General features: G+C 40.1%; 2 protein-coding genes across 2 annotated transcripts in view; both read right to left on the bottom strand.

Annotated features, from left to right (window-relative positions):
* The window catches only part of LOC133663025 (paired box protein Pax-3-like), a 3,307-nt gene extending 1,803 nt beyond the window's left edge, over positions 1–1,504 (bottom strand). The window contains exons 1-3 of the mRNA XM_062067205.1: positions 1,125–1,504; positions 811–1,046; positions 374–737 (exon numbers count right to left, since the gene is read on the bottom strand). Of these exons, the coding sequence (XP_061923189.1) occupies positions 374–737; positions 811–1,046; positions 1,125–1,209 (685 nt within the window). The 5' untranslated portion in view covers positions 1,210–1,504. The remainder of the gene's footprint in view (positions 1–373; positions 738–810; positions 1,047–1,124) is intronic.
* Positions 1,505–13,725: 12,221 nt separating this feature from the next.
* LOC133663882 (E3 ubiquitin-protein ligase RNF186-like) lies at positions 13,726–15,498 on the bottom strand. Its single transcript, XM_062068603.1, has one exon. It carries the CDS (start codon positions 15,386–15,388, stop codon positions 14,591–14,593), a length of 798 nt encoding a protein of 265 aa, XP_061924587.1. The 5' UTR covers positions 15,389–15,498; the 3' UTR covers positions 13,726–14,590.
* Positions 15,499–24,632: the final 9,134 nt, after the last annotated feature.

Genomic DNA, 24,632 nt, shown 5'->3' with positions numbered 1-24,632 from the left:
ATGCATTCTTCACTGTCTTGACAGACATTTTAGTGAGGGTCAAACCATCATGGCATGGGGGAAACTCTGGGTTTATGGTAATGAATGGAATAGCCTACTTTATTTGATGTTCAGTTTATGAACTTACATTCATATTTTGCTGAAGAATTATTCAATAAATATATTTATAAAGGATTTTTGAATTGTTGCTATTTTTAGAATATTAAAAAAAAAATCTCACGTACCCCTTGGCACAGTGGTCCGCAACCTTTTTGTACTTGCGGACCGGTCAATGCTTGAAAATTAGGTTGGGGGGGGGGGGGGGGGGGGGGAATTTTTTTTTTGTTTTGTTTTTTTTGTCATAAAGAAATACAATCATGTGTGCTTACGGACTGTATCCCTTCAGACTGTATTGATTTATATTGATATATAATGTATATATTGTGTTTTTTATGTTGATTTAATTTAAAATATATATATGTATATATATATATATTTTTTTTTAATTTAATTTTATTTGTATTTTTTTTTTTTATTCTTGTGCGGCCGCGGCCCGGTACCAATCGGTCCACGGTGGTTGGGGACCACTGCCTTGGCATACCTTCAAGTACCCCCAGGGGTACACGTAAACCCCCATTTGAGAACCACTGACTTATCCCATCCTTTAGTAATTTATCCCCAATCTCCCAGCTAAACATACCCGGGTTTTCCCGCTTGTAGTCTTCAATTCTCCGGTCCACATCCGGCGTGGTCACCTGCTTTCAAAAAGTCAGAAAAGTGTCACGTGGTATTTGTTGTTGTAGTTGTTGTTGTTTACATGTCCTTAACTACCTTGGGCTTGCTGCCCCCGATGGCCCCCGGTCGGATGGAGCCCGTCTCCTGGTATCGGCACAGGATTTTGGACACGCAGCCGTGGGACACCCGGAGCTGTCTAGAGATGACGCACGGCCGGATCCCGTGGTGGGCCATCTCCACGATTTTATGCCGGATGTGGTTAGGCAAAGGTCGGCCATTTATGAATACTCCGCCGAGCTGGTTCACGCGGCCTTGACCCAGCGGCGTTGACACTATATTAACGGATAAATAAACGGCTTAAAAGGTAAAAGCGCGTCTTAAAAAAAAAAGTCGCACTTGTGAAGTCTTACCTTCCAGGGGGAAGCCGCTGCGCGGGTAGTTTTGAGCCAGCGTGGGTCGCATCATTCTGGGGATAGACCCGGCCAGCGCGGTCATACTTCCTCCAACCCAAGCGATAGACGGAGCCCTTATCCAGGCGGTAAGGGAGTGTGATGCTGCCGGTCACCGTCTACCGCATGGGACGCTTCAAACGTTTGCGGTTCGGTTGGTGTCGAAGCGAACATCCAAACGTCCGCGAATTAAAGCCAGAAAGTCGTAATAGTCCACTTTATCCCGTCTAGTTCAACACGGAGGTGCCAAAGTGTCGTATCCGAAATGGTACTATAGTTTGTTGATGGCGGACAAAGTAAGAAGAGATAATCCAAAGTAGCCCAGCTCGTCTCCGAACCGGTCAGCGTTCTCGTCTTTGATTGGTCGAGAGGGCAGCCCCTCCCCTCCTCCTCACTTCGTTAACTAGACGCTTACTCTGATTGGTCGAGGATGGAAACTTTCCTCCAATTAGAGGCGTTGTTACAGTTAGGGACGTCTATTCGTTTATCAGAATGAAAGACCACAACTTTTCTTTGAAAAAAAAAAAAAAAAGTGTGTCTAAACTGGTTTGTTGGACTAGAAACTTAAATAATGTGACAGTCATTAAAAAAAAAAATTTAAAAAATTGACGGATTGGACAGGCAGGAAAAAACGAATTTTATTTTCATTTCAAAAACAATAGAACATATGTCGCGTAATTGCGTGCATACAAACCAATGCACCAATATGTTTTTTAATAGCAGAATGAAAATCAATATTACATTCTGAAACAATAACTTGAAAATAAGTTAAATATAATGTATTTAAATAATTGCATTATAGTTGGCACATTAAACTGTGAGTATTAAGAGATCACATGCGACATTAGGGTCTATACAACTTTTGAATATTATTAAAAAATATCCCCCTGGCCACACTTTGGCTGCACCAATTACTTAACTTTGATTATATTATTCAATGTTCTTAGTCCAGTTTTATGTTATGTCATTATGGAATTGAATGTGTTGATGTGTGCACTTGAAGCTGCGCGTCCTCGCATTGCACATGTTATTAATCATTTACTTGTGTCGTATTTGCGTCAATAAATGGCAATACATCGTTAAAGAACCATGCAATATAAAGCCCTGCACTCAGCGCGCCATCCTGAGACATTTAACGCATCCTAATTAGTTCCCACCCCATGTCCTCTGTATTGGACATCAATGGTGCTAAAGTGTGCACAACTTGAGGAATTTATTGCGGCTTTTTTTCAAGGCCTGAAAAGAATTGGGACGTGTGCCCGCAGCAGGATACGACGCCAGGGCCGCTGTAAAGACAGTCTGTGCGCATCCCATAATGTGCAATAATCCATAAAGTCGCACCCTTAAAACAGACAATGAGAGTATACTTAAAAATCATAATTCGTTTGCTTTGTGGGCAATGCTGAGGTTTTTTTTCTCTCCACTGTGCAAGCCGAATAAAGTCATGCTCATCCTTTGATGAAATGTTTTTATTTTTATTTTTTCAAAACAAATTGAATTTATATTAATATAATTCGTTCATGATTAGGGACACATGGCTGCAGCTGTGTCTATTTTCATCATGCAACCAGTGCAAGAAAATAAACAAGAGGATGTAGTCAGTGTTTTCTCACGATCTATGCAACTGCCCCATAAACACCTGATTTTTATTTTTTCATGTCTCTTATTTTATTTTATTTTTTTTACTGGTTTTCAAGTTCCTGCATGAAGTGTGTGTGTGTGTGTGTGTGTGTGTGTGTGTGTGTGTGTGTGTGTGTGTGTGTGTGTGTGTGTGTGTGTGTGTGTGTGTGTGTGTGTGTGTGTGTGTGTGTGTGTGTGTGTGTGTGTGTGTGTGTGTGCGTTCCTTGATTTTATTAGGTAAAAGAAGGACCCTCATGCAACCACCAATTCGTGACGATTCGGGGGTCTTATTGAAAGGGGATATTAAGAGTCAAGCAAAACAGAGGGTGCAAATGGGAACCATGCATACCTCTTCTTTTAAAGCGACATTGAATATCCGTGTCTAATCCATTAGTATGGTGTGTGTGTGTGGAGGGGGGGATTCAAAGTCGGAACTTTGAATGAAAAAATAAATGAGTTGCATCACATGATCTGCGTGGAGGCCAATTACCAACTCATTATTGTCCAATTAATTTAAGCTGTCGTCATGATGCATAACAAAAAAGTTACACTAGATGTACTTGTCGGCATTTGAAAATGAGTAGGAAGAATGTGGAAAAAAAGGATATATTCATTTCTATATGTCTATTTGGGCAAGTTTTTCTGTGCAAAATTGTTTCATTACTGTTGTCACCAATGTGAAGTTATGTGAAGCAAAAATAAAAGTAGCACAATTCAACACATGCCTGAAAAGGAGTGGGAAGAAGCAGAGTTTATTTATTTTACAAATCCCTAAAATCCCTTAAATATTGTAACTTTAAAATAATGGAAACTCAATGGAAAAATACTCAATTTCCCAGAATAATAATAATAATAATACATTTTATTTATAAGGCGCCTTTCTAGGCACTCAAGGACACCGTACAAGATCGAAACAATAAAATCAAATTGGATGAAAACAACAATAATAACAACAACAAAGATAGAGAAGAAATTATGATTATAATGAATAAGCAGTCAGAAATAGGTGTGTTTTGAGTCTTGATTTGAAGAGGGATATTGAGTCCAAGTTTCGAAGGTCTGGTGGCAAAGAGTTCCAAAGATGTGGGGCAGAGCGGCTGAAAGCTCGGGCATCCATGGTGGACAGTTTAAATAAAGAATGTGGAAAATCATGTTCAAAATAGATGGAATTTGTGTTGAATTTGGGTGTTTGTACAAAGTTGCGTTATTTTTGTTAGTGCTTATACCAATACATTTTTTACATGTGAGAAATGCATCCTTAATTAGGTAAAAATAATTCATCAGAATCGCAATGAACTTAATTCCACTTCCTACATGTAACTCCAGTTCAACATCCTGCACGGGTGGAGCCAATTCAATTCAAATTCCAATAATTCAAAGGAATTTCATTGAAAGCCTATAGCGGGGGTCGGCAACCCGCGGCTCTAGAGCCGCATGCGGCTCTTTAGCGCCGCCCTAGTGGCTCTCTGGAGATTTTTCAAAAATGTATGAAGAATGGAAAAAGATGAGGGGAAAAAATTTATTTTTTTGTTTTAGTATGGTTTCTGTAGGAGGACAAACATGACACAAACCTCCCTAATTGTTATAAATCACACTGTTTATATTAAATATGCTTCACTCATTCGAGTATTTGGCGAGCGCCGTTTTTTCCTACTTATTTTGGCGGTCCTTGAACTCACCGTGTAGTTTGTTTACATGTATAAATTTCTCCGACTTTCTAGGACGTGTTTTATGCCACTTTTTCTGTCTCATTTTGTCCACCACACTTTTAACGTCGTGCGTGAGTGCACAAAGGTGAGTTTTGTTGATGTTATTGACTTGTGTGGAGTGCTAATCAGACATATTTAGTCACTGCATGACTGCAAGCTAATCGATGCTAACATGCTATTTAGGCTAGCGATATGTACATATTGCATCATTATGCCTCATTTGTAGCTATATTTGAGCTCATTTAGTTTCATTTAAGTCCTCTTAATTAAATTTATATCTCATGACACATGTAATATAGCTTTTAATTTTTTTGCGGCTCCAGACAGATTTTTTTTTGTATTTTTGGTCCAATATGGCTCTTTCAACATTTTGGGTTGCCGACCCCTGGCCTATAGTGACAGTTCGGTGCATTCAAACAGTGTTTATTTTTATGTGTATGGTACAAAGAGCGATGTGCCATTAATGTGACGACCTTTAATAAACCGAACAAAAATATGAACACAGCACTTTTGTTTTTGCTCCCATTTGTCATGAGTTCAACTCAAAGATGTAAAACTTTTACTATATACACAAAAGACCTATTCCTCTCAAATTTTGTTCACAAATCTGTCTAAATCTGTGTTAGTGAGCATTTCTTCTTTGCCAAGATAATCCATCCCACCTCACAGGTGTGGCACGTCAAGATGCTGATCAAATAGCATGATTATTGCACAGGTGTGCATGTCCACAATAAAAGGCTACTCTGAAATGTGCAGTTTTATCACACAGCACAATGCCACAGATGTCGCACGTTTTGAGGGAGCGTGCAGTTTGCATGCTGACTGCAGTAATGTCCACCAGAGCTGTTGCCTATGAACTGAATGTTCATTTCTCTACCATAAGCTGTCTACGAAGGTGTTTCAGAGGATTTGGCAGTACATTCAACCGGCCTCACAACCGCAGACCACTTGTAACCACACATCCAGCAGGTGCACCTTTATAACCAACTGAGAGCAGCCACACGGACAGCTCCTGCAACAGTTAGTTTGCATAACCAAAACATTTCTGCACAAACTGTGAGAAACCGTCTGAGGGAAGCTCATCTGCATGCTCGTCGTCATCATCGGGGTCTCAACCTGACTGCAGTTCGTCGTCGTAACCGACTTGAGTGGGCAAATTCTCACATTCAATGGCGCCTAGTACGTTGCAAAGGCGTTCTCTTTACGGATGAATCCCGGTTTTCACTGTTCAGGGTAGATGGCAGACAGCATGCGTGGCGTTGAGTGGGAGAGTGGTTTGCTGATGTCAATGTTGTGAATGGAGTGGCCCATGGTGGGGGTGCGGTTTTGGTACGGGCAGGGGTATGTTGTGGACAACGAACACAAGCGCATTTTACTGATGGCATGTTGAATGTACAGAGATACCGTGACAAGATCCTTAGGCCCATTGTTGTGCCATTCACCAGAGACCATCACCTCATGCTGCAACATGACAATGCACGGCCCCATGTTGCAAGGATCTGCACACAATTCCTGGAAGCTGAAAACATCCCAGTTCTTGCATGGCCAGCATACTCAGCGGACATGTCACCCAATGAGCCTGTTTGGGATGCTGTGGATCGGCGTATACGACAGCGTGTTCCAGTTCCTGCCAATATCCAGCAACTTGGCACAGCCATTGAAGAGGAGTGGACCAACATTCCACAGGCCACAGTCAACAACCTGATCAACTCTATGCGAAGGAGATGTGTTGCACTGTGTGAGGCAAATGGTGGTCAAACCAGTTAATGACTGCTTATTTGATCACCCCAGAACCCCAATAATAATAATAGAAATGGATTAGATTTTATATCGCGCTTTTCTATTATTAGATACTCAAAGCGCTCACAGAGAAGTGGGAACCCATCATTCATTCACACCTGGTGGTGGTAAGCTACATTTGTAGCCACAGCTGCCCTGGGGTAGACTGACGGAAGCAAGGCTGCCAGTTTGCGCCTACGGCCCCTCCGACCACCACCTATCATTCATTCGTCATTCATTCACCAGTGTGAGCGGCACCGGGGGCAAGGGTGAAGTGGATGTCAAGAGGCGGGGAGCGAACCTGCAACCCTCAGGTTTCTGGCACGGCCGCTCTACCCACTACACCAGGGGTGTCAAACTCATTTTAGATGGGGGGCCACATGGAGAAAAAATCTACTCCCAAGTGGGCCGGACTGGTAAAATCACAGCATGATAACTTAAAAGTAAAGACAACTTCAGATTGTTTTCTTTGTTTAAAAATAGAACAAGCACATTCTGAAAATGTACAAATCATAATGGTGTTGGGTTTTATTTTACACTTACATGTTGCGGTTAATAGTGTTGCATCTTTATGTGTCGTTATTTATACTTTCTGAATAAATTATGTGATAAAATTCATCAGTCAACTCATTGCCGTTAATTTTCAATCTATCAAGATAAAAAAAATAATATCAAAATCAAATTACAGTAGGTTATGTAGTTTGCTCATTTTCCTCGACTGATGTACTAACATCATGTGGTTTATTTTTGTTTACATATGTAGCATCATCTACAAAGATACAAATAATTGCTATTGTAACATCTTGTGGACACATTTAGAACAGTGGTTTCTTTCATTCAAAAATGTTGGCTAATTTTTATACTTAGCAAACTCATCCCGCGGGCCGAATAAAACCTGTTCGCGGGCCTGATCCGGCCCGCGGGCCATACGTTTGACACCCCTGCACTACGCCATACCGCCCCTGAGCACCCAATAAAGCAAAACTGCACATTTTAGTGTGGCTTTTTTATTGTGGGCAGCCTGAGGCACATCTGTGCAATTATCATACTTTTTAATCATATGCAAACTGACTGTTGCAGCAGCTGTCCGGATGGCTGCTCTCTGTTGGTCATGAAGGTGCACCTGCTGGATGTGTGGTTACACGTGGTCTGCGGTTGTGAGGCCGGTTGTATGTACTGCCAAATCCTCTGAAACCCCTTAGGAGACAGCTCATGGTAGAGAAATGAACATTCAGTTCATGGGCAACAGTTCTGGTGGACATTACTGCAGTCAGCATGCAAACTGCACACTCCCTCAAAACTTGCGACATCTGTGGCATTGTGCTATGTGATATAACTACACATTTCAGTGGACAGGCACACCTGTGCAAGAATCATGATGTTTAATCAGCATCTTGATGTGCCACACCTGTGAGGTGGGATGGATTATCTTGACAAAAAAGAAGTGCTCACTTACACAGATTTAAACACATTTGTGAATAATATTTGAGATGAATAGTTATTTTGTGTATATAGTAAAAGTTCTACATCTTTGAGTTCAACTCATGACAAAGGGGAGCAAAAACAAAAGTGTTGCGTTTATTTTTTTTGTTCAGAATATGTTACGTTTTAGCGTCAGCGGAAATAAATGAATTTTACTTTGATATATTAAGGACACATCATCTTGAGGAATGTGAGGTTTTTTTAAGGATGTGGAGGAAAATATGAGATTTGCAGTGATTCTCATCACTTTAAGTGTCATGTAGTACCTCCGTTCTACCGGCTGAGGGCGTAGTTGACGCACATTATTATTGTGTCAAACTGCAAAGACAGGTCAAGCATGATTTAAAAAAGAAGGCTTGCTGACATAACACACATCTGTACATGGAGAAACCAACACATATATAAACAATGTGGTGTATATTGTTGTTTCCTTTATTACGGAAATGTGTTTTGAGAACATTTCTCTGTGCAAATACATTGGGTACTTCAACGACAACAATCACAATCAAAAAAGCCAACAATAAATACAATAACGCTCTCATTTTTTTTTTTTTGCTCGTGTCGAATTCGAGGGAGAAAGTGCTTCAGAAGACGGGGGGTTTGGAATCATATTGGATAAATTATCACAAGTTTTGTGTTAGTCCCTCACATGAGCGTATCAGAAGATCCAAATAATCCATTTAAATTCTTCTTTTTGAGATTACCATTCACATGCTCCAAATACAGCAGTACTACTAGATGTTTCATTACTGTATATATGCAGACGTTAAAAAAAACACTAAGTTCATCCCAGGGTATGCAAATCCGCATGTTATCACCTTTGATGGACATCTTCATTCATTTGCATTGAAACCAGGCCCCGAATAAATGCTACCGTGTAAAGCAGATTTCCTTGCAATGTGCCTTGTTTGGGATGATTGCAATAAAAAGGTCGCTTCAAGGAGAGGCACAGGGTAGTCAGAGACAAAAAGTCCCTTCCGTTAGAAACAGCAAGAAAACAAAGTCCCCCTTTCAGCAGTCATATTGTGCACATAAATAGACAAAACAGTGTGAGTGTATCCCGTTTAGCAAAAGAGAAAACATTGGAAGGGGTGCAGTTCTTTCATTGTCAGAAAAGGAAAAAAGTGCCATGTAGGGCGGGGGTTTCCAAACTTTTTTTTTTTTTGCAAGAAAATTGAAGGATGGGAAGGGGGTGCAATATGATACATTTTGTACATGAAGGATGCTAAAATGTTGTTCAGGGAAAAAAATACAGAGAAACTCGACACAATATGTGTTGACGTTATTACAGTATGTACAATACAGTGGTACCTCAGTTAGCAATTATTTTTGGGATAAGAGCTGTCTCTCGGCTAATTGTTATACTCTAGGTTACTAGCAAAGGATTTGTGTTCCATGTGGTTGGCGTAATATCAGATCACTACATCCGGTGTTTCACTCTCTAGCTCTTTAGCTAATGGCTATAAGACATAACTCTGTTTTTGCAACCATGGGAACGAAGAAAGTGAGTGAAGAAAGCGGATGATATTCATTGAATTAAAGAAAGAAATCATTGCAATATATCACCGAGCGTAGATAAGCTTGGTTAGGCAGCATAGGCAAAACAAGTACCCTACAATCATATAAGGGTGCTGCATTTTTTTTATTAATTTTTTTTTTACCACAAACGTATTCTTAGCCCATTCCTGCTCCGTCACTGATAAGAATATGATGCGAAATTTTACACAAAATTTTGATTGTCACTGTGACGCACGGTGTTAGTGCGGAGTTGAAAAGTTGACAATCGAATTCCGGTCAGAGTTGTGCCGGAAATATGAGCAACTTCATCCATCCATCCATTTTCTACCGCTTGTCCCTTTTGGGGTGGCTGGAGGTGCTGGAGCCTATCTCAGCTGCATTCGTGCGGAAGGCGGCATACACCCTGGACTTCATGTCAAACATATTATTTTGCACTTATAAACTTTAAAAAAAAAAAAATACTTAACTAGTTTTAGTATAAAACATACATCCAATTTAAAATATAAAAATCGTTTGTTATAAATTTTTAAAAAAGTGTGAAAAAATGTAATGAGGGAAGGGGGGCCTCCAAATAAAATTCTGCTTACGGCCCCAATTTAGCCGATTTGTAGGTGTCTCGTTTTGTGGGAAGAAGCACATGTAAATCATCAATAAATGAATGACAGGGTGCTTCATATGGAATGTTTTACCTTTAACTTATTCTTAGCCCCTTCCTGCTCCGACACTGATAAGAATACGATGGCATATTTTGCCCCAAATTTTGATTGTCACTCATGGCGTTAATTTGACAAATACAGATCGAATGCCGGTCTGCGTTACACCAGAAATATGAGCAACTTTGGATAAAATGTGTTGTTCTGCACTTCAAAAGCAAAACAAAATGCTGTTATTAAATTTTTGTGGAAAAAAAATGCATCAAATTAAATTCAAGTTTGATTTAGAAAATTATTGTTTTACGCAAATAAAACAAACATTAAAAAATGTAATGGGGGGCCTCCAAACAAAATTCTGCAAAGGACCCCAATTTAGCCTGGGGAGGCCCTGGGCCCCATGATCTGGGTGCCCCTTTTTGCATGAAGAAGAGCATGGAAAACGTCAATAAATGAACGGCAGGGTATGCTTCATATGACATTTTACAGCAGAATTATTCCTAGCCCCTTCCTGCTTTGTCAATGATAAGAATATGATGGCATATTTCTCCAAGAATTTTGATTGTCAGACATGGCGAAGAGTGTTGGTGTTAGTTTCTTCCCATGTAACTTATTTTAGTACAAAACATTCATAAAAAAAATCAAGTTTGATTGAAGAACTATGAGTAATCGTTTGACATAAATTAAAAAAGTGTGAAAAAATGTATAATGGCGGAAGGGGTCCTCAAAATAGAATTCTGCTAGTCTGCTGAAACAGATGAAGTGGATAAAGGCTATAATGAAACCAACCAATGATGTTTAAAAGATATCTAAACTGCAGACATTTATCGATGAAAATATAGAGCAGCTGAAGATGGTGTGTTTGACTGAGAAGCATGGCTCAAAGAAGATTCCGAACAGAATGCTTAGAACTTCAAAACTCTGCTGTAGTTATTTGTAGTATTGTATTGTTTTTGATACAATATTAGCTATAGAAGGTTGTTTTTCTCATTGAAAAGCTTGTCACGTGTTAAAATGGCGGTATTTTGTAAGGGGCTCAGAACGGCATAATTGAAATTCGATTAATTTCAATGTGGAAGGTTGATTTGAGATATACGAGTATTTTGGGGAACAAGAACCCATTAAAGTCATAAGCTGAGGTACGACTGTACTTGGGCGAATCTGACAAAATGAAATGGCTGCGCTCTGGACACCTCTTAGTGGACAGTTACTAAAGCAAATTAGTCTTATATCCAATCATAAATCTCTTTAATGATCATTTAGCGGTTGCCTGAATGGACAGATGTACCTCCTGGCCAAGTATCGAACCCAAGCCCTCTGCCATGCAAGCCAGAAGCATTGACCATTACACCACCAGTTTTGTTTTGTTTGTTTAACATGCCAAATATCATGGACAAAAACCCCCAAAACAAGCTATGATCCAAAAATGGCCCCCAGGTCACACTTTGGACACCCCTTCTGCATCGTAAAGCTGCAGGAGAATAAAACGTGTGCAGAAATAACATCCAAACACACCCCACCGGATGTATGTTTGGAATATTTATATCTTAAAATATTTTATCACGTTAAAAAAAAAAAAACTGAAGTCGTCCCGTGCAACATTTTTAAAAATAATATTGTGGCCGAAAATAAGCATTTTCAAGCATAAAAATGTCTCAAAAGAACTAAAAACATAAACCCCAAAGTACACTGTAAATATGTTCATTGTAAATTCACAGCCAATTACTGGCTAATCATTTCACAGTAATTTACTGTAAAATACCAACTGCTGAGCTGTGATTTCATGGGTGATTACAATAAAGTTATGGCAATTTTATAATTAACCGCTCTATCACCACCTCTTCCTGGACAAGAGTGCGCAACGCAGTCTACGGAACCCAGTTTGAATTTAAAGTAACAATATGGCTGTGTACACACTAAAAAATGTTGGGTTAAAAAAAACCCAGTTTTAACCCAACTGCAAGATCAGAAAAGGACAAAACCCCTTATTTGAGGTATTTTAACTCAACATTTTGGGTTAATTTTTTCAACCCAACTTTTGCGTTGAATTATTTAACCAAAAAGTTGAGTTACGATAACTTAATGTTGGGTTATTCCCAACCAAACTCCTGGGTTGAATTATTTAACCCAAAAGTTGAGTTACGATAACTTAATGTTGGGTTATTCCCAACCAAACTACTGTGTTGAATTATTTAACCCAAAAGTTGAGTTATGCTAAGTCAATGTTGGTTGATAACCCAACTTTTGGGTTGAATTTATTTAACACAAAAGCTGAGTTATGCTCACTACAATGTTGGGTTATTCCAAACCCAACTATTGGGTACCGCAATTTTAGCACTCCTTGACCCAATAGTTGGTTAAACATTATACATTTTACTGCTGGTTTGTCCTAATTCCTTCCCAACTTTTTTATTCAATTAACATATACTCAAAAGCAAGATATGAGTGACTTTTTTTTTTTTTTACAAGAATTGCTGTGAATGGTCATAATAGTTCTATACAGCATGCTCATATATTTCCATGTACATAAGATGTGTGATTGTAAATAATGTTAATGATATTAATCCTTAATAAGATTCCCTTAAAGAAAAAAGTGACTTCTAAATAAAGAAAGCCTTTTACCCAAAAATGCGTTACTCAATGAAAAACAACCCAAAAATGGTTCATAGTTTTGAAAACCCAGAAATTTAGTTAAAATACCCTTATCGCCCAAAAAATGAATTGCTCTTCATAAAAATAACTAAAAAATGTAACCCAACACTCGCAACTCATAGTTTTGGTTATCAAAATAACCCAGCATTTTTTAGTGTGTAATATAGGGATATCCATTTTTTATAACCATTTGTTGCAATGTCACAGTCAATTTTGATTATGGTATTTTTACTGTGAATATCCTGGTAATTGTTTACAGTGTAGCATTGGCCACTTGCCTATCAGCATGGTGGCCACTGATTGGTTCAGCCTCAGGCAGCATTACTATTGGATTAAAATAGTGAGTTATTTCATGTCTGAGGACTCTCCTAATGTTAAAAACAGTATTTGGAACAGTTTTTTTCTATATGAATTGTGAAATTAATTTCTCACGGTCAGGCTCGCAACCACTTAACAGCAATAAGCAAGGGATTCCTGTATACCATTTGCAAAAAAAAATGAAAAAAGGAGTTGAGATGATATCAGAGTGCATCATCGTGGGCGGTAAAAGTAGAATATGCATATCAGTCATGGTATAAATCCCAGCTTCAATCGGGCCGATACCATAAATCAGGGGTGTCAAACGTACGAGTTTGAGGGATGAGTTTACTAAGTATAAAAATTAACCTGGAATATTTGAATGAAATTTGTTCTAAATGTGTGCACTAGATGTCGCAATAGCAATTCTTTGTAGATGATGCTACATATACACACAATAAACCACATGATGTTCATACTACATCAGGTAAATGATCAAACTACATAAATAACATAGTGTAATTTGATTTTGACATAATTTTAGGTAACACTTTAGTATGGGGAACACATTCACTATTAATTAGTTGCTTATTAACATGCAAATTAGTAACATACTGGTTCTTAATTAGTCATTATTAAGTACTTATTAATGCCTTACTCTGCATGGCCTTATTATACAACCAGTAAGCCATTAACTAAGAGTCTTCTCTCGATAATCTCAGAATTATTGCTTATTAGTAACCCTAACCCTTATATGTTCTCCTATATAGTGTCCAAATAACTCTAAATTAAGTATTTGTTACTTAGAGCAGTGGTCCCCAACAAGACAAGAAATAAGAAATAAAAAAATTATATAATTTTTTTTTTTTAATTAAATCAACATGAAAAACACAAGATACACTTACAATTAGTGCACCGACCCAAAAAAACTCCCTCATTCGCAGAAAAGGGTTGTTTCTTTCTGTTATTAATATTTCTGGTTCCTACATTATATATCAGTATAGATCAATACAGTCTGCAGGGATACAGTCCGTAAGCACACACGTTTGTATTTTTTTTTATGACCGGTCCGCAGTTACAAAAAGGTTGGGGACCACTGACTTAAGAGTATGTTCCCCATACTAATGTTTGTATATTGATAGATTGAAAATTAACACCAATGGGTTGACTGATGAACATTATCACATAATTTATTCAGAAAATATAAATAACGACAAATAAAAAGAGAATACTACTAACCGCAACATGTAAGTGTGAAAAAGCCCCAACGACATTATGATTTTTTACAATTTCAGATTGAGCTTGTTCTATTTTTAAACAAAGAACCCAATCTGAAGTTGTCTTTATTTTTAAGTTATCGTGCCGTGATTTTACCAGTCCGGCCCACTTGGGAGTAGATTTTTCTCCATTTAAAATGAGTTTGACACCCCTGCTATAAGTTAAAGTATAATGATAGTCACACACACACTAATTTGACCCATCCCCTTGTTCCACCCTCTGGGAGGTGAGGGCAGCAGTGAGCAGCAGCGGTGGCCGCGCCCGGGAATCATTTTGGTGATTTAACCCCCCAATTCCGCCCCCTTGATGCTGAGTATAAGTGCATATTTTGCGGAGAAAATGAGAGAAAGGTTGACCTCAAAGGCCTTTGGGTGTTTGCTATCAGCTAAAGGCCATTTAGGATGATTTCATTATAGAAAAAAAGGGGACAAGTCCCAGCAGCTCAGGCGTTCCTCCGGGAGTTTCCGGTGGTGGACGAGCGGCCCGTCTCGTGGTCCGGGCGGTATTTGAGCCAGCAGATGAGCCAAGTGACCACCACCGAGAACATGGCCAGGATGCTGGCCACCGACAAGCAGATGGGTCCCGCCGGGGACGGAGGGATGCTGTGGCTGTGCACGAAGATCAGGCCCATGAAGAGCAACACCAGCATGGACAGGAAGGAGAAGATCACGCACACGCATCCGGTGGTCAGAGCCACCCGCTTGCAGCTCTGACAGCTGTCGTAGCGCGCCGAGTCCTGCGAGAGGGTGGTGGCCGTGGACACGGTGGTGGACGGCGTGGCTTGGCCGCCGCCGCCGCCGCCGCCGGACGCTCCCGACGCCTCCTCCCGGCGGAGCGCCACCAGAGCCGGGTGCAGCGGCGGAGGGTAGGGCGGCAAGGCGTCCTGCGGGAGCGGGTCGGAGTCGATGTAGAGCGGGAAGTCCTCCGTCACCTTGGTGTTGTTGGGCAGGTTCTGTATCCGGTAGTCCGGCACCGGCGTCCGGTGTCGACACACCGGGCAGCTGATGCGCCACGGCCGCTCTTCGCGGAGGTGCAGCGTGTTGAGGCACTCCTCGCAGAAGGTGTGCAAGCACTCCAGGATCTTCGGCGCCCGGCGGTCGAGGTCGAAGTAATTGTAGCAGATTTTGCATTCGTACTCCTCGTACGTCAACGCCGAGGGGGGGTCGGCGGCGGCGGCGGCGGCGGAACCCGCTCCGCCGCGCGGCGCCGCGTCTACTTCTGCCATGTCATCTTTCGCCATCCGCGTTGAACACAAAGGAAGCGGAGATGCTGACGTCTCTCGGCGCTCGCCCCCTCCTCCCAGCTCAGGGAGACGCCATCATCCTCCCCGCAGAACGACGACGACGACGATGATGATGATGATCCGCTCGTGAATATTCAAAAGCTCTCATTTCCGCCTCGCTGGTGAGGGAGCGGGTGACGTCACTCGCCAACAATCACATCCTGTTGACCGTCCTTATAAGGGCGGGCAATACGGCATGTTTTGGTATCGATCCGATACCACATAATTGTGACTAGGGGTGTGGGGAAAAAATCGATTGGAATTCAAATCGCGATTCTCACGTTGTACGATTGATTCAGTATCAATTCTCATGTTTCAAAAATCGATTTTTATTTTAATTTTTTTTATTATTTTTTAATCAATCCAACAAAATAATACACAGCAATACCATAACAATGCAACCCAATTCCAAAACCAAACCCGACCCAGCAACACTCAGAACAGCAATAACCGGAGCAATTGAGAGGAGACACAAACACGACACAGAACAAACCAAAAGTAGTGAAACAAAAATGATTATCAACAACAGTATCCATATTAGTAACAATTTCAACATAGCAGTGATTAAAAATCCCTCATTGACATTATCATTAGACATTTGTAAAAAAATCAAAAAAAAAAAAGAACAATAGTGTCACAGTGGCTAACACTTGCATCGCATCTCATAAGCTTGACAACACACTGTGTCCAATATTTTCACAAAGATAAAATAAGTCATATTTTTGGTTCATTCAATAGTTAAAACTAATTTACATTATTGCAATCAGTTGATAAAACATGGTCCTTTACAATTATAAAAGCTTTTTACAAATGTCTACTACTCTGCTTGCATGTCAGCAGACTGGGGTAGATCCTGCTGAAATCTTATGTATTGAATGAATAGAGAATTGTTTTGAATCGGAAAAATATCGTTTTTGAATCGAGAATCGTGTTGAATCGAAAAAAATCGATTTATAATCGAATCGTGACCCCAAGAATCGATATTGAATCGAAACGTAGGACACCCAAAGATTTGCAGCCCTAATCACATCCATCCTGTTGACGGTCCTTATTAAGGGCGGGCGATACGGCATATACCACATAATGGTGAACACGAGGCACGTGCACGGGGATTTTAGCTTGGGCAAAAAAAGGGGCACCCATCACAGCCGTAGTTAAAGTTAAAGTACCAATGATTGTCACACACACACTAGGTGTGGTGAGATTATCCTCTGCATTTGACCCATCCCCCTCACCCCCTGGGAGGTGAGGGGAGCAGTGAGCAGCAGCAGTGAGCAGCAGCAGTGGCTGCGCCCGGGAATCATTTTGGTGATTTAACCCCCATTAGTGTAGTAGTGTTGTCCCGATACCAATATTTTGGTACCGGTACCAAAAGTATTTCGGTACTTTTCTAAATAAAGGGCACCACCAAAAATGTCATTATTGGCTTTATTTTAACAAAAACAATCTTAAGGTACATTAAACATGTTTCTTATTACAAGTTTGTCCTTAAATAAAATAGTGAACATACAAGACAACTTGTCTTTTAGTAGTAAGTAAACAAACAAAGGCTCCTAATTAGTCTGCTGACTTATGTAGTAACATATTGTGTCATTTTCCATTCTATTATTTTGTCAACATTATTCAGGACAAGTGGTAGAAAATGAATTATTAATCTACTTGTTTATTTACTGTTAATATCAGCTTATTTTCTGTTTCGACATGTTCTATCTACACTTGTGTTAAAATTTAATAATCACTTATTATTCTGTTGTTTGGATGCTTTACATTAGTTTTGGATGATACCACAAATTTGGGTATCAATCCGATACCAAGTCGTTACAGTATCATACATTGGTCATATTCAAAGTCCTCATGTGTCCAGGGACATATTTCCTGAGTTTATAAACATAATATGAATTTGAAAAAAACGAAAGAAGATTTTGTGATGTTAAAAAATATAGATGTAATCATAGTAGTATCGACTAGATACGCTATTGTACGTGGTATCATTACAGTGGACGTTAGGTGTAGATCCACTAATGGCGTTTGTTTATATTGTAGCATCCCGGAAGAGTTGTTGCTGCAGGGAATTCTAGGGAATTTGTTCTGTAGTGTTTATGTTGTGTTGCGGTGCAAATATTCTTCCAAAATGTGTTTGTCGTTATTGTTTAGTGTGGTTTCACTATATGGCACATATTTATGACAGTGTTGGCATTGTTCATACTGCCACCCTTAGTGTGGCATGTATGGCTGTTGAGTAAGTATGCCCTCCATTCGTTCGTGGGCAGTGTTCAAAGCAAAAAAAACTAAGTCATTAATTCACATGGTAGAAGCATTGTGTACATTTGATATTTATAGACTCTTTGAATATCAACTCAAAGGTTCTGTGAAACGGACAACACACGCCACTTGGGTGCTCGACCCATAAGCACCCACGGTATCGGCGCCTATGATAACAGCAGAATATTTGGTTCCATGATAAAAACATATATACCTGCAACAGTGCAACTTAAGGGGGGATTACACTTTTTTGGAATTTTGCTCATCATTCACAATCCTTATGTGAGGAAAACACACATTTATTTTTTTTAATTTGTATGCACTCTAACTCATAAATAAACACAAGCCAAAGTCAGTTAACAATGGAGCCAATGTGATTTGTTTTATTCTGCCTATAAAATGCTCTAAAAAACAACCAAAAGCCTCCATTATCATTTTATATACATGTTGTAAGTATACAGTGGGTACGGAAAGTATTCAGACTCCTTTAAATTTTTCACTCTTTGTTTCATTGCAGCCATTTGCTGAAATCAAAAACGTTCATTTCATTTTTCAATAATGTACATTCAGCAGTCAGAATCCCATCTTGACTAAACAAAACAGAAAAGTAGACATTTTTGCAAATTTATTTAAAAAGAAAAACTGAAATATCACATGGTCATATAGGGATGTATGTCGTAAGAATTTCATCGGTACGATACACTTACCGATATTGGTACTCTTATCAGTTCTATATGGAATTGGTGTAAACAAAGATGTTAAAAAAATGCATTTTCATTACAATTACAATATTGAAAACAATATTTATATAGACACAGCACATACCTTTTACATGGTACTGTACATCACATCATAATTTGTATCATATCAAATATATAATATAGATCAATACAACCAGTTAGCATATTAGGTGGGTGTGCAGTTGAGCAAGGTGTATTTTGATGCCACGCAAACACAGCGACTGTCAGCAAATGCTATCTTGCCTTTGAGCAACTTTCTCAATGATTGTATTTCTTAAATTTTTCACTCTTTTGAGTGTATTAATATTGGCCTGTCGATTACTGGATCGCTTGACACTGGACTTTGAGGGTCTTTCGAGGCAGAAATATTGTTGTGCTACAAACCTTTGTGTGGTATTGCTTCCTTATTTGTGATTATTGCAAGCTGATTATCACATCTTTATGGGGCTGGGCAATATGGCAAACAAATTAAAAATTAAATCATTTGATTCCAAACATAATCACAATTTAAAAAAAAATGTTTTAACCTGACAGTTTTATAGAATCTGTACTAAAAAACAAATACACTAGGGATTAGTTGAATGTTTTATTAACATTCTAAGTAAACAAAAAAAGGAAATTAAATAAAGAAAAGCACAATAACATATTGATAAATTTGAGTTCACATGTTTTCAAGTGAAAGAAAGATGCATCAGTTATTATTTCATCACTAGTGTTCCAATTAATGTATTAGAAGCTGTCAAGTTAACATCAACTTACCAATGAAGATTGGTCACAGTTGTGACCACCAATTAAATTGCAGTAGTAGCAGGTGTTTTTCACACAGTTTTATGGCGACAAGTAGTCATCATATTTTCAAAAGAAACATATCACCTGACACGAAAAAGTCATTTGGGAAATGTTCGGCTCTGTATTTTAATGTTACTTTAGTAGCTCGTGTGTCCCGTAGGCAGGCACAGAAATGGCCCCAGAAGGGTGCACCGTGCAGGGCTGAGTGCTGGCCCCTGGCTGGCAAAGCTCAATGGAGGTAAGTGTTTCTCGAGTGCCCGGTGAAAATGATTTCCCCTTTTCTTCTCAATGACGGCATTAGTAGTAGTAGTACATTACACCAATTTCTGTGACTTTTCGCATTTAGATTCTGTTTTTAGCGAACATTGATTGCATCCGCGATTCCGATGACACGCAAATCTATGATTCTGTTTACTTCCGCGTACCCAGAAGTGGGGCAATTAAAGGTCGATTCCGATTGGCTGTTCTGCCATGCCTTTTTTTGTGCTTTAAAGCAGCGCCTGAATGAATGTGACAGCGCACGGGTGTCATAATTACAACAGTCACCTGAATAAAAAAATACAGATGGCAGTATCATTAGTCCAGAAGTTTCACGGTCTGCTTGGATCGACCCAATTAGGAACTGCTACCTAAATATACCAGTACTCGGTGTACATCCCTAGTCATATGTATTCAGACCCTCTGCTCAATATTGAGAAGAAGCAAATTTTTGAGTTAGTACAATCGTAAGTCTTCTTGGGAATGATACAAGTTTTTCACACCTGGATTTGGGGATCCTCTGCAATTGTTTCTTGGAGATCCTCTCCAGTTCAGGTTGGATGGTGAACGCTGGTGGACAGCCATTTTCAGGTCTCTAGAAATGTTTAATTGGGTTTAGGTCAGGACTCTGCTTGGGCCAGTCAAAAATGGTCACAGAGTTGTTCCGATGCCACTCCTTTGTTATTTTAGCTGTGTGCTTAGAGTCATTGTGTTGTTGGAAGGTGGACATGTGGCCCAGTCTGAGGTCCTGAGCATTCTTGAACATGTTTTCTTACAGGATATCTCTGTACTTGGCCGCATTCATCTTTCCTTCACTTGCAACCAGTCGTCCTGTCCTGTCCCTGCAGCTGAAAAACACCCCCATAGCATGATGCTGCCACCACCATGTTTCACTATTGGGATTGTATTGGGCAGGTGATGAGCAGTGCCTGGTTTTCTCCACACATACCGCTTAGAATTAACACCAAAACAGTTCGATCTTGGTCTCATCAGACCAGAGAATCATATTTCTCATAGTCTGGGAGGTCTTTGTTTTTTGGCAATCTATGCAGACTTTCATGTCTTGCACTGAGGAGAGGCTTCCGTTGGGACACTCTGTTACAAAGCCCCCACTGGTGGAGGGCTGCACTGATAGTTGACTTTGTGGAACTTTCTCCCATCTCCCTTCTGCATCTCTGCAGCTCAGCCATCGTGGTATTTGGTTTATTTTTTGCCTCTCTCACCAAGGCTCTTCTCCCACGATTGCTCAGTTTGGCTGGACGGCCAGGCCTAGGAAGAGTTGTGGTCATCCCAAACTTCTTCCATTTCAGGATTATGGAGGCCACTGTGCTCTTAGAAACCTTGAGTGCTGCAGAAATAGTTTTGCAACCTTGGCCAGATCTGTGCCTTGTCACAATTCTGTCTCTGAGCTCCTTGGGCAGTTCCTTTGACCTCATGATTCTAATTCACTCTGACATGCACTGTGAGCTGTAAGGTCTTATATTGACACATGTCTGCCTTTCCTAATCAAGCGCAATCAGTTTGATTAAACACAGCCAGACTCCAATGAAGGAGAAGGACCTTCTCAAAGAGGTACAGAAGAATTGGACATAATGTGACAGCAAATGATTGTAATACTTATGACCAAAGTGATATTTCAGTTTTTCTTTTAATACATTTGCAGAAATGTCTACATTTGTTTTCTTCTGTCAAGATGTGGTGTTAAGTTGGTATGTTTATCAATAAGATTTTATCAATAAGATACCCTTATCAATATTCCGTTATTTATCAGTACTATACTGAACAAAAATATAAATGCAACAACACCTGTGTTTTTGCTCCCATTTCTCACGAGTTAAACTCAAAGATCTAAAACTTTTGCTATGTACACAAAAGTCATATTCCTCTCAAATAGTGTTCATAAATCTGTCTAAATCTGTGTTAGTGAGCACTTCTTTGCCAAGATCATCCACCCACCCTCACAGGTGTGGCACATCAAGATGCTGATTAAACAGCATGATTATTGCAAAGGTGTGCCTTAGGCTGCCCACAATAAAAGGGCACTCTGAAATGTGCAGTTTTGCTTTATTAGGGGTCTGGGCATCCCAAACATGCTCAATGCCTGACATGTCCGGTGAATATGCTGGCTAAATAAGAACTGGGATGTTTTCAGCTTCCAGGAATTGTGTACACATCCTTGCAACATGGGGCCATGCATTGTCATGCTGCAACATGAGGTGGTGGTCTCTGGTGAATGGCACAACAATGGGCCTCATGTGCATTCAAAACGCCATCAATAAAATGCACTTACGTTCGTCACTAGAGAAAAGCGCTATATAAAACATAAATCACTTTATAAATGACTACAAATGTGCAAACTGCTTTACGGCATACGTCACTCGCCCTTTCCCCATTCGTTGCAAAGACGGAAGTCCATGCGAACGCCTTCGTGCAATTACTGCTATCATGGCAGAAGCTGCAAAACAAAAAAACAAAAAAAAGCTTCATAAGTTTTGTCTGAGGAAAAAAAAAAGGAGGACTACCCAGATAAAAGGACAGTGAAGGATCAACATTGGCCCGCTGGCGTGAGCTCAAAGACGAGGAGGGATTTCAGACCGATGCTGCCTTGGCTCTGTTCATGCTTCAGTAGTAAGTGACTTTCGATGCTCAGATCAAAATGATAATGTTAGCTATCGGAAATTAGTGTGGTAGCAATAAATAGCCCCCAGCTTGATATTTCACAGTTCCACACGGACACGACCAGCCACACAACACCGCAAAGCGCAAATATAAAGTTTGAGTAAAATATGTAGGTTTCTACTGTGGAAAGATCAGTCATACTGAATCACTGTGGGATTATCCATCTATCCATTTTCTATCGCTTATTCCCTTTGGGGTTGCGGGGGGGCGCTGGAGCCTATCTCAGCTACAATCGCGTGTCAGTTTGTATGTATGTGACGTATGTAGTTTCTGACGATTTTACGACGCTATGCGCTGGTCCTCATGGGAAATGTGGTCTTCCTTCAGGCAAAACACTACCGCTTTGGTCCACAGCCGTGGCTAAAATCAACCAAAACTGAAAGTTCTTCATAGGGAAACTGCATAATCATTATAAGAGACATGACGATAGATGTTTATTTTTTGCATTATAAATATTAAATAAACGTGATCAAAACTTTGCTTACGATGGAGCCAATGCGAGCCGCGCAATCCCATTTCTAAAGCTCTTAAAACAACATCCAAATACCTCCAATAAGGGTTTTATATACTTGATTTAAGTAAATATGTAACGTAACGGGCATATTTACAATAAAATCTAATATTTACCTTTTTTGATCATTTTAAGCATACGCGGCGCCTTGATTAAAAAAACGCATTGCTTTTCTTTTTCTTTAGCACTGATTAATACTCACTGCAGACTTCATGAAAGCCAACAAACATAATAAAACATCACTTACTGTTCAACGTCTGCTGTCATTAGGATGCAGACTGCGAGGGTGCTCATATATTCCCATTTAGATGAAGAATGACTCATAATCCTCAAAACGAAAAGGGGTGGAGGGCGGGGAAGGCATACTTGCCAACCTTGAGACCTCCGAATTCGGGAGATAGGGGATTGGGGGGGTTTGGCGGGTTTGAGGTGGTGGGGGGGCATGGTTCTGGGGTTAGCCGGGGTGTATATTGTAGCGTCCCGGAAGAGTTAGTGCTGCAAGGGGTTCTGGGTATTTGTTCTGTTGTATTTATGTTGTGTTACGGTGCGGATGTTCTCCCGAAATGTGTTTGTCATTCTTGTTTGGTGTGGGTTCACAGTGTGGCGCATATTGGTAACTAGGGTTGGGTATCGTTTGAATTCGAACGATTCCGATTCCGATTCTTTGTTTCGATTCCGATTCCTGACTATTCTCTATTCCGATTCTTTCAAGAGGCAGGGTCAAAAAAAAGTTTAGGATATTTTAAATGAGCTAGCTAACCTACAGTCTTCCTGAATGAAATAGTCTGACATTCTCCATCAATTTTAATTCTATTAACTTTTTATGAACTTTACTATAAATTCCTCACAGGGCTGTTTTCAACTAGAATATAAATATCAAATCTATGAACTTGAATATAAATATTATAAATTATGAATACATTTTCCCAGGGGTACACTTTCCTCAAGAGAGCTTTATTTTTGAAAACCTCATGAAAACACATTTACACACACAAGTGTATGATGCTGCAGGAAACCTCATGAAAACACATTTACACACACAAGTGTATGATGCTGCAGGTACTTAAAAATGTTACCGTGCTCCCACTGATGGGCTAACCTGGTGCAGAAAAGCAAATAAACAATAAGAAACAACTTGCAAAACCCAGTCCAGATTAGCAGCAGGTACAGTATAAAATCAGAGACAGTTCTTGTTTAGGAAAATGACCATATCCTCCTTCTCAGGCAGGATGCGTGAGCGTTCTGGACAGATAGTGTCTCCTGCTGTGGAAAATACACGTTCGCTGGGTGTGGAAGAAGTTTGAACGCATAAATAGGAGAAAGCGCGATCTGACAGCAAAGGATAAGTCTTTTGTTGGTTCCACCGGACCATCACCATGCAGCAGGGTCGTCAGACATAAGTATCGGTGGAACGTCCTGGTACATCTGCAGCTCTCTCTCCACTCGTTTCTTGATGGACATGGAGCTCTGTTATTTCGCGGTTATTTCATTTTTTTTTTGTAAAGTAAAGCCACACTTTCGACCGCCGACACCCGCTATCCATGCTTGAGCTTGACTGACTCGCTCGGCTATGCTAACACTTCCGGCGGTGGGCGCTTCTTCGTTGGTGCTCAGCGGCTTCTTCTTCTGACTTTTTTTTTTTTTTTTTCCGGTCGGCGGACTGGGTATCGAAAATAGGAATCGAAATTTAAACTTTTGAACGATACCGGGAGAATCGGAAAGTTAGTGCCGGTTCCAATCGATACTCGATACCCAACCCTATTGGTAACAGTGTTAAAGTTGTTTATACGCCACCCTCAGTGTGACCCGTATGGCTGTTGACCAAGTATGTCTTGCATTCACTGATGTGTGTGCTAAAGCTGCATTTATTATGTGAATGAGCCTGCTCGCTGTTTGCATGGGGTAAAAGCGGAGAATGGAGGATGCTAAAGGTAGTGCCTTTAAGGCACGCCCCCAATATTGT

This window comes from Entelurus aequoreus, linkage group LG13 (assembly GCF_033978785.1).
Source record: "Entelurus aequoreus isolate RoL-2023_Sb linkage group LG13, RoL_Eaeq_v1.1, whole genome shotgun sequence".
NCBI lineage: Eukaryota > Metazoa > Chordata > Actinopteri > Syngnathiformes > Syngnathidae > Entelurus > Entelurus aequoreus.
The sequence above is the reverse complement of the archived record's forward strand: the minus strand, read 5'-3'. Positions and strand labels throughout refer to the sequence as shown.

Excerpts from the sequence above, each read along its gene's own strand:
- LOC133663882 (XM_062068603.1), bottom strand. The coding sequence starts at position 15,388 with ATGGCGAAAGATGACATGGCAGAAGTAGACGCGGCGCCGCGCGGCGGA.